This window comes from Anolis sagrei, chromosome 1 (genome assembly GCF_037176765.1).
Source record: "Anolis sagrei isolate rAnoSag1 chromosome 1, rAnoSag1.mat, whole genome shotgun sequence".
Classification (NCBI taxonomy): Eukaryota; Metazoa; Chordata; class Lepidosauria; order Squamata; family Dactyloidae; genus Anolis; species Anolis sagrei.
The window spans coordinates 340017343-340030052 of record NC_090021.1 but is presented as its reverse complement, the minus strand read 5'-3'; the positions used below and the strand labels follow the sequence as shown (position 1 = coordinate 340030052).

At 47.3% G+C, this 12710-nt stretch overlaps 1 protein-coding gene across 2 annotated transcripts in view; it reads left to right on the top strand.

Annotated features, from left to right (window-relative positions):
• Positions 1–3565: 3565 nt before the first annotated feature.
• Positions 3566–12710, top strand: part of ATL1 (atlastin GTPase 1) — a 52933-nt gene continuing 43788 nt past the window's right edge. The window contains exon 1 of one of the 2 annotated variants that reach the window (XM_060752934.2): positions 3566–3809. In XM_060752934.2, coding sequence (XP_060608917.2) covers positions 3776–3809 — 34 coding nt within the window. In that variant the 5' untranslated portion in view covers positions 3566–3775. The remainder of the gene's footprint in view (positions 3810–12710) is intronic. The other variant, XM_060752925.2, reaches the window with a different exon arrangement.

Genomic DNA, 12710 nt, shown 5'->3' with positions numbered 1-12710 from the left:
TGTGCTGGGGAAGGCATTTAATTGTGTTGCTCAATGTACAATGACAATATAGCTCTTCTATTCTATCCTATTGGCTTTGGGAGTGGCCGCATCACACTATTGACTGGTGTTCATTTTGGGGTCCATTTGGAGGCCTGCGAGATCCCTTCCTGAGCAATGTGGAGGGATGGGTGTGTTGTTTTGGTGAGGTGTGCTTTACTGTCGTTGTACATTTAAGTGCAATGTACAATGACAACAAAACTATTCTATTGGCTTTGGGAACTGCTGCATCACACTATTGACTGGGGTTCATCTTGGGGTGCATTTGGAGGCCTGGGTGACTCCTTCCTGTGCAATAGAGATCAAACTGTCCAAGGACGGGGGCGTTGTTTTGGTGGTGTGTGCTGGGGAAGGCATTTAGTGCAATGTACAATGACAATAAAGTTCTTCTATTCTATCCTATTGGCTTTGGGGAGTGGCCACATCACACTATTGACTGGTGTTCATCTTGGGGTCCATCTGGAAGCCTGGGGGACCCCTTCCTGCACAATGTGAAGGGATGGGTGTGTTGTTTTGGTGAGGTGTATTGTGGAAGGCATTTAAGTGCAATGTACAATGATAATAAAACTATTCTATTCTATTGGCTTTGGGAACTGCTGCATCACACTATTGACTGGGGTTCATCTTGGGGTGCATTTGGAGGCCTGCGAGATCCTGAGCAATGTGGAGGGATGGGTGTGTTGTTTTGGTGATGTGTGCTGGGGAAGGCATTGAAGTTCAATGTACAATGACAAGAAGACTATTAGATTGGCTTTGAGGACTGCTGCATCACACTATTGACTGGGGTTCATCTTGGGGTCCATTTGGAGGCCTGCGAGACCCCATCCTGCACAATGTGAAGGGATGGGTGTGTTGTTTTGGTGAGGTGTGCTGGGAAAGGCATTTAAGTGCAACGTACAATTACAATAAAGTTATTCTTCTATCCTGTTCTATCTTATTGGCTTTGGGGAGTGGCCACATCACACTACTGACTGGTGTTCATCTTGGGGTGCATTCAGGGGCCTGCGAGACCCCTTCCTGTGCAATAGTGATCAGACTGTCCAAGGACGGGAGCGTTGTTTTGGTGGTGTGTGCTGGGGAAGGCATTTCGTGCAATGTACAATTATAATAAAGTGGCTTTGGGGAGTGGCCACATCACACTATTGACTGGTGTTCATCTTGCGGTCCATTTGGAAGCCTGGGAGACCCCTTCCTGTGCCATGTGAAGGGATGGTTGTGTTGTTTCGGTGACGTGTTCTGGGGAAGGCATTTAAGTGCAATGTACAATGACAATAAAACTATTCTATCCTATTGACTTTGGGGACTGCTGCATCACACTATTGACTGGGGTTCATCTTGGGGTGCATTTGGAGGCCTGCAAGACCCCTTCCTGCACAATGTGAAGGGATGGATGTGTTGTTTTGGTGGTGTGTGTTGGGGAAGCCATTTAAGTGCAATGTACAATGACAATAAAACTATTCTATCCTATTGACTTTGGGAACTGCTGCATCACACTATTGACTGGGGTTCATCTTGGGGTGCATTTGGAGGCCTGGGTGACTCCTTCCTGTGAAAAAGAGATCAAGCTGTCCAAGGACGGGAGCGTTGTTTTGGTGGTGTGTGCTGGGGAAGGCATTTAGTGCAATGTACAATGACAATAAAGTTCTTCTATTCTATCCTATTGGCTTTGGGGAGTGGCCACATCACACTATTGACTGGTGTTCATCTTGGGGTCCTTTCGGAGGCCTGCGAGATCCCTTCCTGAGCAATGTGAAGGGATTGGTGAGGTGTGCTGTGGAAGGCATTTAAGTGCAATGTACAATGACAATAAAACTATTATATCCTGTTAGCTTTGGGGACTGCTGCATCCCACTATTGACTGGGGTTCATCTTGGGGTGCATTTGGAGGCCTGCGAGATCCCTTCCTGCGCAATGTGAAGGGATGGGTGTGTTGTTTTGGTGGTGAGTGCTGGGGAAGGCATTTAAGTGCAATGTACAATGACAATTAAGATATTCTATCCTATTGGATTTGGGAGCTGCTGCAGCACACTATTAACTCAGGTTCATTTTGGCGTCCATTAAGACCCCTTCCTGTGAAATAGTGACTAGAATGTCCAAGGATGGGTGTGTTCATTCGGAGGCCTTCGAGATCCCTTCTTGAGCAATGTGGAGGGATGGGTGTGTTGTTTTGGTGACGTATGCTGCGAAAGGCTTTTAAGTGCAATGTACAACGACAATAAAGCTGTTGTAGTCTATTCTATCCTATTGGCTTTGGGAGCAGCCACATCCCACTATTGACTGGTGGTCATCTTGGGGTGCATTTGGAAGCCTGTGAGACCCCTTTTTGTGCAATGGTGATCAGACTGCCCAAGGACGGGTGTGTAGTTTTGGTGATGTGTGCTGGGGAAGGCACAGAACACTGTTCTATCCCCAGAACACTGTTCTATCCTATTGACTTTGGGGAGTGGCCACATCACACTATTGCCTGGTGTTCATCTTGGACTCCATTTGGAGGCCTAAGAGACCCCTTCCTGCACCATGTGAAGGAATGGGTGTGTTGTTTTGGCGATATTTGCTGGGGAAGGCATTTAAGTGCAATGTACAATGACAATAAAGTTATTCTATCCTGTTCTATCTTATTGACTGGTGTTCATCTTGGGGCGTATTCAGGGGCTGCGAGACCCCTTCCTGTGCAATAGTGATCAGACTGCCCAAGGATGGGCGTGTTGTTTTGGTGATGTGTGCTGGGAAGGCATTTAAGTGCAATGTACAATTACAATAAAGTTATTCTATCCTATTGGCTTTGGGAGCAGCCACATCACACTACTGACTTGTGTTCATCTTGGGGTGCACTTGGAGGTCTGCAAGACCCCTTCCTGTGCAATAGTGATCAGACTGCCCAAGGATGGGTGTGTTGTTTTGGCGGTGTGTGATGGGGAAGGCATTTAAGTGCAATGTACAATGACAATAAAGTTATTCTATCCTGTTCTATCATATTGGCTTTGGGAGCAGCTATATCAATCACACTATTGACTAGTGTTCATCTTGGGGTGCATTCAGGGGCCTGTGAGACCCCTTCCCTGGAAGCCTACGAGGCCCCTTTCTGCGCAGTGTGAAGGGATGGGTGTGTTGTTTTGGTGGTGTGTGCTGGGGAAGGCATTTAAGTGCAATGTACAATGACAATAAAACTATTCTATCCTGTTAGCTTTGGGAACTGCTGCATCCCACTATTGACTGGGGTTCATCTTGGGGTGCACTTGGAGGTCTGCAAGATTCCTCCCTGTGCAATAGTGCAATACTGCATCACTGCCAAAGGCAATAGGATGAGTGGGGTTCACCTTGGGGTCCTTTTGGAGGCCGGAGAGACCCCTTCCCTATGGGCTGCTCCCAAAGCCAAAGCCTTTCATCCTCCTAGATTTGCGCCTTGCCTTGTTCCTCCTTCCCTCCCTGTTGACATCCCTTGCATTGGGTGGGTTTGCTTTGTAGAGCCCCCTCCTCTCTTGCCTGGCCCCCTCCCTTCCTGTGCTGGGCGGGGCCAGCTGGGAGGCGCGCTCCCGAGCCCCTCCCTGGGCAGGTGCTTCCCGGGGGCGCGCAGCAGAGAAGAAGGAGGAGGAGGGAGAAGAAGGAGAAGAGGAGGAGGAAGGCGCCTCCCGATGCGGCGGAGCTGAGCCAAGAAGAGACCCCCTCCCTTTCTCCCTCCCTCCCTCCTTCCTTGAAGGACCCCCACCCCGAGGAAGAGGAGGAGGAAGAGGCCAGGATGGCGAAGCCTCGCACGGAGAGGAACAGCTGGGGTAAGGCAGTGGCGCAGCCAAGCAGGCTTGGGCATCTCTCTCTCTCTCTGCTTCTCCCTTTCCTTCTCTGTAGCCCCCTCCCCGCCTTTTGGGGTCTCCTCCGGGATGGGGGGGTCCAGTCTCGACCCGGCCCAGGCTCCTTCCTCTCCTCCCCGGCCTCTGACAGGTCTGCAAAGCAGCCATTGGGGTCAGGAGGCCGGCCTTGGCCTCCCAGGGAAGCCTCTTCCTCCTCCTCCTCTTCTCCTCTCCCTCCTTCTTGCTGTAGGTGGGTCTGCATGAGGCAAGGGTCTCTTTGGGGTTCAGCTTGGAGTCAGGCTCGGTTCCGAAGGGTTTGGGGTTCAGCCTGGTGGGGCAGGGCTTCTCCTGGACCCGGAAAGCAGCATCCGCTCCATCGGGATCAATTGCCGGCATGTTTCTCCTCTTCTCTCCCTCCTTTTCCTTCCCTCCTCCTCTCTCTTCTCCTTGCATTGGGTGGGTTTGCTCTAGGCAAGGGTCTCTTTGGGGCTCTGCCTTTTAGGCCATTGCCTCGACTAACTAGACCCAGACAGCAGATTCAGCCCAATCAGGGACATTGACCAGCATGTTTCTCCCAAGGCAGCCTCCTCTTCTTGTCTCCCTCCTCTCTCTTCTTCCTTCTCTCCTCCTCTCTTCTCTTTGCATTGGGTGGGTTTGCTCTAGGCAAGGGTCTCTTTAGGGCTTGGTTTTAGGCCACTGGTTTGACCAGATCCAGACAGCAGCTTCAGCTCATTCAGGAACATGAACCAGGATGTTTCTCCCAAGGCAGTCTCCTATTCTCTTTCTTCTCCTCTCCCTTCTTCTTGCATTGGGTTGGTTTGCTTTGAGAAAAGCTTGGTTTCCTCCATTGTGGGCCTTTCAAGGACCCAGAAAGCAGCCTTCAGATCAATTAGAAACATTGACCAGGATGTTTTTCCCAAGGCAACCTGCTCTTCTCTGTCCTCTTCTCTTCCTTCCCTCCTCCTCTCTCTTCTTCTTGCATTGGGTGGGTTTGCTCTATGCAAGGGTCTCTTTAGGGCTTGGCCATTTAGGCCATTGCTTTGACCAGACCCAGAAAGCAGCTTCAGATCTATCAGGAACATGGACCAGCATGTTTCTCCCAAGGCAGTCTCCTCTTCTCTTTCTTCTCCTCTCCCTTCTTCTTGCATTGGGTGGGTTTGCTCTGAGAAAAGCTTGGTTTCCTCCATTGTGGGCCTTTCAAGGACCCAGAAAGCAGCTTCAGATCAATTAGGGCCATTTACCAAGATGTTTCTCCCAAGGCAGCCTCCTCTTCTCTATCCTCTTCTCTTCCTTCCCTCCTCCTCTATCTTCTCCTTGCACTGGGTGGGTTTGCTCTAGGCAAGAGTCTCTTTGGGGCTCTGCTTTTTAGGCCATTGCTTTGACCAGACCCAGACAGCAGCTTCAGATCAATCAGGAACGTGGACCAGCATGTTTCTCCCAAGGCAGTCTCCTCTTCTCTTTCTTCTCCTCTCCCTTCTTCTTGCATTGGGTGGGTTTGCTTTGAGGCTGGGTTCCCTGTATTGTGGACCTTTCAAGGACCCAGAAAGCAGCCTTCAGATCAATCAGAACCATTGACCAGGATGTTTCTCCCAAGGGAGCCTCCTCTTCTTGTCTCCCTCCTCTTCTCTCTCTTCTACTTGCTTTGGGTGGGTTTGCTTTGAGAAAAGCTTGGTTTCCTCCATTGTGGGCCTTTCAAGGACCCAGAAAGCAGCTTCGGATCAATTAGGACCATTTACCAGGATGTTTTTCCCAAGGCAGCCTCCTCTTCTTGTCTCCCTCTTCTTGTCTCCCTCTTCTTCTCTCTCTTCTACTTGCATTGGGTGGGTTTGCTTTGAGAAAAGCTTGGTTTCCTCCATTGTGGGCCTTTCAAGGACCCAGAAAGCAGCTTCGGATCAATTAGGACCATTTACCAGGATGTTTTTCCCAAGGCAGCCTCCTCTTCTTGTCTCCCTCTTCTTGTCTCCCTCTTCTTCTCTCTCTTCTACTTGCATTGGGTGGGTTTGCTTTGAGAAAAGCTTGGTTTCCTCCATTGTGGGCCTTTCAAGGACCCAGAAAGCAGCTTCGGATCAATTAGGACCATTTACCAGGATGTTTTTCCCAAGGCAGCCTCCTCTTCTTGTCTCCCTCTTCTTGTCTCCCTCTTCTTCTCTCTCTTCTACTTGCATTGGGTGGGTTTGCTTTGAGAAAAGCTTGGTTTCCTCCATTGTGGGCCTTTCAAGGACCCAGAAAGCAGCTTCGGATCAATTAGGACCATTTACCAGGATGTTTTTCCCAAGGCAGCCTCCTCTTCTTGTCTCCCTCTTCTTGTCTCCCTCTTCTTCTCTCTCTTCTACTTGCATTGGGTGGGTTTGCTTTGAGAAAAGCTTGGTTTCCTCCATTCCTCCTCAAGGACCCAGAAAACAGCTTCAGATCAATTAGGGTCATTTACCAGGATGCTTTTCCCAAAGCAGCCTCCTCTTCTTGTCTCCCTCCTCTTCTCTCTCTTCTACTTACATTGGGTGGGTTTGCTTTGAGAAAAGCTTGGTTTCCTCCATTGTGGGCCTTTCAAGGACCCAGAAAGCAGCTTTGGATCAATTAGGACCATTTACCAGGATGTTTTTCCCAAGGCAGTCTCCTCTTCTTGTCTCCCTCATCTTGTCTCCCTCCTCTTCTCTCTCTTCTACTTGCTTTGGGTGGGTTAGCTTTGAGAAAAGCTTGGTTTCCTCGATTCCTCCTCAAGGACCCAGAAAGCAGCTTCAGATCAATTAGGGACATTTACCAGGATGTTTCTCCCAAGGGAGCCTCCTCTTGTCTCCCTCTTCTTTTCTCCCTCTCCTTCTCTCTCTTCTACTTGCATTGGGTGGGTTTTCTTTGAGAAAGGCTGGGTTCCCTGCATTGTGGGCCTTTCAAGGACCCAGAAAGTGGCTTCGGATCAATTAGGAACCTTGACCAGGATGTTTCTCCCAGGCCAGCCTCCTCTTCTCTTTCCTCTTCTCTTCCTTCCCATCTTCTCTTTCTTCTTCTTGCATTGGGTGGGTTTGTTTTATGCAAGGTTCTGTTGGGGCTCTGCATTTTAGGCCACTGCTTCGACCAGACCCAGAAAGCAACTTCAGATCAATCAGGGACATTGACTGGTATGTTTCTCCCAAGGCAACCTCCTCTTCTTGTCTCCCTCCTCTTCTCTTCCTTCTCCTCTCTCTTCCTCTTGCATTGGGTGGGTTCCCTGCATTGTGGGCCTTTCAAAGACCCAGAAAGCAGCTTCAGATCCATTAGGACCATTTACCAGGATGTTTTCCCCAGGCCAGCCTCCTCTTCTCTTACCTCTTCTCGTCCTTCCCATCTTCTCTTTCTTCTTCTTGCATTGGGTGGGTTTGCTTTATGCAAGGTTTTGTTGGGGCTCTGCATTTTAGGCCACTGATTTGACCAGACACAGAAAGCAGCTTCAGATCAGTCAGGAACATTGACCGACACGTTTCTCCCAGGCCAGCCTCCTCTTCTTCTATCCCTCTTCTTCTATTCCTTCCCCTCTTTTCCTTCTCCTTAGGCAGAAAAAAATGAATTGCAAAGATACAGGATGGGGGATGATGAGGCCTGGCTCGAGAGCAGTACGTGTGAAAAAGATCTTGGAGTCCTTGTGGACAACAAGTTAAACATGAGCCAGGAATGTGATGTGGCGGCAAAAAAAGCTAATGGGATTTTGGCCTGCATCAAGAGGAGCCTAGTGTCTAGATCTAAGGAAGTCATGCTCCCCATGCTCTATTCTGCTTTGGTTAGACCACACCTGGAATATTGTGTCCAATTCTGGGCACCACAATTGAAGAGGAAGATTGACAAGCTGGAATGTGTCCAGAGGAGGGCGACTAAAATGATCAAGGGTCTGGAGAACAAGCCCTATGAGGAGCGGCTTAAGGAGCTGGGCATTTTTAGCCTGAAGAAGAGAAGGCTGAGAGGAGACATGATAGCCATGTATAAATATGTGAGAGGAAGCCACAGGGAGGAGGAGGGAGCAAGCTTCCTTTCTGCTTCCCTGGAGACTAGGACACAATGGAACAATGGCTTCAAACTACAAGAGCGGAGATTCCATCTGAACATGAGGAAGAACTTCCTAATAGTGAGAGCTGTTCAGCAGTGGAACTCTCTGCCCCGGAGTGTGGTGGAGGCTCCATCTTTGGAAGCTTTTAAACAGAGGCTGGGTGGCCATCTGTCAGGGGTGCTTTGAATGCAATATTCCTGCTTCTTGGCAGAATGGGGTTGGACTGGATGGCCCATGAGGTCTCTTCCAACTCTAGGATTCTATGATTCCTCTTCTTGTCTCCCTCTTTTTCTCTCCCTCCTCTTCTCTTCCTTCTCCTCTCTCTTCTTCTTGCATTGGGTGGGTTTTCTTTGGGAAATGCCGGGTTCCTTGCATTGTGGGCCTTTCAAGGACCCAGAAAGCAGCTTCAGCTCAATCAGGAACATTGACCGGCATGTTTCTCCCAAGGCAGCCTCCTCTTCTTCTCTCCGTCCTCTCTCTTCTTCCTTCTCTCCTCCTCTCTTCTCTTTTTATTGGGTGGGTTTGCTTTATGCAAGGGTCTGTTTGGGACTCTGCATTTTAGGCCGTTGCTTCAACTAGACCCAGAAAGCAGCTTCAGATCAATCAGGGACATTGACCAGGATGTTTCTCCCAAGGCAGCCTCCTCTTCCTGTCTCCTTTCTATTCTCTCCCTCCTCTTCTCTTCCTTCTCCTCTCTCTTCCTCTTGCATTGGGTGGTTTTGCTTTGAGAAAGTCTGGGTTCCCTCCATTTGGGCCTTTCAAGGATCCAAAAAGCAGTTTCAGATCCATTAGGACAATTTACCAGGATGTTTCTCCCAAGGTAGCCTTCTCTTCTTGTCTCCCTCTTCTTCTCTCCCCCTCTTCTCTCTCTTCTTCTTGCATTGGGTGGGTTTTCTTTGGGAAAGGCTGGGTTCCCTGCATTGTGGGCCTTTCATGGATCCAGAAAGCAGCTTCAGCTCAATCAGGAACATTGACCAGCATGTTTTTCCCAGGCCAGCCTGCTCTTCTCTCCCTCCTTCCTTCTCTCCTCCTTTCTTCTCTTTGCATTGGGTGGGTTTTCTTTGGGAAAAGCTGGGTTCCCTGCATTGTGGGCCTTTCAAGGACCCAGAAAGCAGCTTCAGATCAATCAGGAACATTGGCCGGCATGTTTCTCGCAAGTCAGCCTCCTCTCCTTTTTCCTCTCCTCTTCCTTCCTATCTCCTCTCTCTTCTTCTTGTATTGGGTGAGCTTTCTTTATGCAAGCTTCTGTTGACGCTCTGCATTTTAGGCCACTGATTTGACCAGACCCATGAATTGGATCACATGTCAGACCCTTCCCAAGTGTCTGGGACTGTGTGATGCATTGGCGAATAATGCGTGCAGATCCCACTAAGGTGGCCTTTTGCAGCTGGCAGATGGTAATTTTGTCAGCGCCGATTGTGTTTAAGTGCAGGCCAAGGTCTTGAGGCACTGCACCCAGTGTGCCGATCACCACTGAGACCACCTTGACTGGTTTGTGCCAGAGTCTTTGCAGTGCAATCTTTAAATCCTCATATTGTGTCAGCTGTTCCAGTTGTTTCTCTTCAATCCTGCTGTCGACAGGGATTGCAACATCAACAATCCATACTTAGCTTTTTAACACAATTGTGAGGTCAGGAGTATTGTGCTCCAAAACTCTCTCAGTCGGAATCCAGAAGTCTCAGAGTAGCTTGATGTGTTCATTTTCTGTAACATTTTCTGGCTTGTGATCCCACAACAACAACAACAACAACAACAATATTTACTCTCACTCTCTCTCTCTCTATATATATATATTGTGTGTGTGTGTGTGTGTGTGTATATATATCTATATATATATATCTGTGTGTGTATTGTATAGAAGAGGAGAGTCCTTCCCATCATACTGCTCTTGACCTGGATGCCTATCCTAGAAAGGCAAGGGTGGTGCTGGTTGTTGTTGTTGTTGTTACTATTATAATATATATATATAATAGTAGTGTATTATAATATGTATAAAATTTAAAGTAGTATAAGGTTTATGCTTAGTTATATGCTGTCTGATTTATGATTTGGTTACCATTGGCCACCTTGATTAGCACTGAATAGCCTTGCAGCTTCAACATCTGGTTGCTTCCTGACTGGGGGAATCCTTTGTTGGGAGGCTTTGCAATTGGCCACCTTGATTGATTAATAATAATAACAACAACCATAACAACATCGAAATTTATTTTACCCCACCACCATCTCCCAAAAGTGACTTGGGGTGGCTTGTAGGGTATTTGCAATGTAACCATACACACGGTGCAATGAAAATACATTCAATAGTATTGAATGGCCTTGCAGCTTCAAAGCCTGGCTGCTTCCTTCCTGGGGGAATCCTCCCAAAAAAGATTTCCAGCTGACATCTCCCAACAAAGGATTCCCCCCAGGCAAGAAGCAGCCAGGTTTTGAAGCTGCAAGGCCATTCAATACTATTGAATGTATTTTCATTGCACCGTGTGTATGGTTACATTGCAAATACCCTACAAGCCACCCCAAGTAACTATGTCATTCAATAGTATTGAATGTCCTTGCAGCTTCAAAACCTGGCTGCTTCTTGCCTGGGGGGAATCCTTTGTTGGGAGATGTCAGCTGGAAATCTTTTTTGGGAGGATTCCCCCAGGAAGGAAGCAGCCAGGCTTTGAAGCTGCAAGGCCATTCAATACATACACACATATATTACTATTTTATCTATCTTATAAGAGTAACAAAAACAACAAGGATAGGATAGGCACTCACTTCAAGAACCGTATGATGGGAAGGACCCTCCCCTGCTATATAATACATATATACAGGAAGCAGCCAGACTTCAAAGCTGCAAGGCCATTGAGTGCTAATCAAGATGGCCAATTGCAACATTCAAACTTGCCTCTAACAGACAAGAGTTATTTCTCCCATTCTGGACATTTAACAGATAGATAAACCTAATTGTCCTAGTTTCCAACAGGCCTCACAACCTTTGAGAATGCCTGGCATAGATGTGGGCAAAAGGTCAGGCGAGAATGCTTCTGGAACATGGCTATATAGCCTGGAAAACTCACAGCAACCCAATAAATAGCAATGATAATAAGGCTTTCATGGCTGGAATCACTGGGTTGTTGTAGGTCTTTCGGGCTATATGGCCATGCTCTAGAAGCATTCTCTCCTGACGTTTCACCTGCATCTATGGCAAGCATCCTCAGAGGTTGTGGGGTCTCTTTTAAGAATCATCATAATGAAGCAGCAGTTTTGAGTCTCCTTGCAGAGAGAAAAAAGTGGGGTGTAAATAAACATAAATGTAATAAAAATAATAATAACTAGCGGTCCCCTGCCAGGTGTCGCTGTGGCCCAGTCTCGTGAGCTGGAAAATAAAGTAATGAGAAAGTGTTGGTTTCTAATATAGGTAATGTCTTTATGCTTGTGGGTAAACAGTATTTCTTGCTTTTTCTTTCTCAGTGTTGATGTGGAGATTGTCTGGTTTGCCCACCCTGGAACATGCAACATATCATTGTCCTTTAAGGGTCCCTTTCAAATCTATGGTACTATATCTCTCTGTGGGTGAATCATATCTATCTATCTATATCTATGGTTGGATGGCTCTTTGTCAGGAGAGCTTTGATTACATTTTCTTGCCGTGGAGAAGAGAGTTGGACTGGATGGCCTTGAGTATTTTCTGTTGGTCATGAGGGTTCTGAGTGGGAAGTTTGCCCCAATTCTGTCGTTGGTGGGGTTCAGAACACTCTTTGCTTGTAGGTGAACTATAAATCCCAGTAACTACAACTCCCAAATGTCAAGGTCTATTCCCCCCCCCCCCCCAAACTCCATCTGTGTTCATATTTGGGCGTATTGAGTGCTTGTGCCAAGTTTGGTCCAGATCCATCATTGTTTGAGTCCACAGTGCTCTCTGGATGGAGGTGAACTAGAACTCCCAAACTCAAGGTCAATGCCCTCTAAACCCTTCCAGTATTTTCTGTTGGTCAAGGGAGTTCTGTGTGCCAAGTTTGGTTCAATTCCATCGTTGGTGGAGTTCAGAGTGCTCTTTGATTGTAGGTGAACTATAAATCCCAGCAACTACAACTCCCAAATGACAAAATCATAATTTTTTGAGTGATGGTCACTCCTTGTGTAGTGAGACGTTTTGTTGCCAAATTTGGTGTGATTTTGTTCATTGGTTCTTTTGTTTTTAAGGTATACATTATTCACAGAGCATTTAGATAGATAGATAGATAGATAGATAGATAGATAGATAGATAGATAGATAGATGATAGATAGATAGATAGATAGATAGATAGATGATAGATAGATAGATAGATAGATAGATAGATGATGATGATGATAACAATAATCATCAGTAGGAAAGCAGTGTTGACCTTGATATCTGTCATTTGGGTGAAGAATCTGGCCTTTTCCTGCCACAGCACCTTTTTCTATCCATAGTTTTCCTGCCACAGCACCTTTTTCTATCCATAGTTTTGCTCCTGATTCTATTGTAGACAAGGCCTTTTGGGTCACTGCCTCTTAAAGGGCCGGAAAGCAAGAGTCAGTGCAGGAGATGCCATTTGGGAAGGAGAAACAGGGCTGTATCTTGCAGAAATGGGTCAGGGATGGCCATTTGTTAGCGGAGGCCAAAGGAAAGCCTTGCAACCCCCTCTCTCTGCAATCATCCCCATCATCATATCTCTGGCCCACAAGCCACTCCCATCATCCTTTAGCTTTCCGATGCCAGGCAGACAAACAGGCAATGGGTGCAGACGGAGGGCAGACAACAATAGAAGCATGCAGCTGCAAAGAGGATGCCAGGAGAAGGGTCCTATTATTATTATTATTATTATTATTATTATTATTATTATTATTTGCATTTCTTTCTTGAGACCTT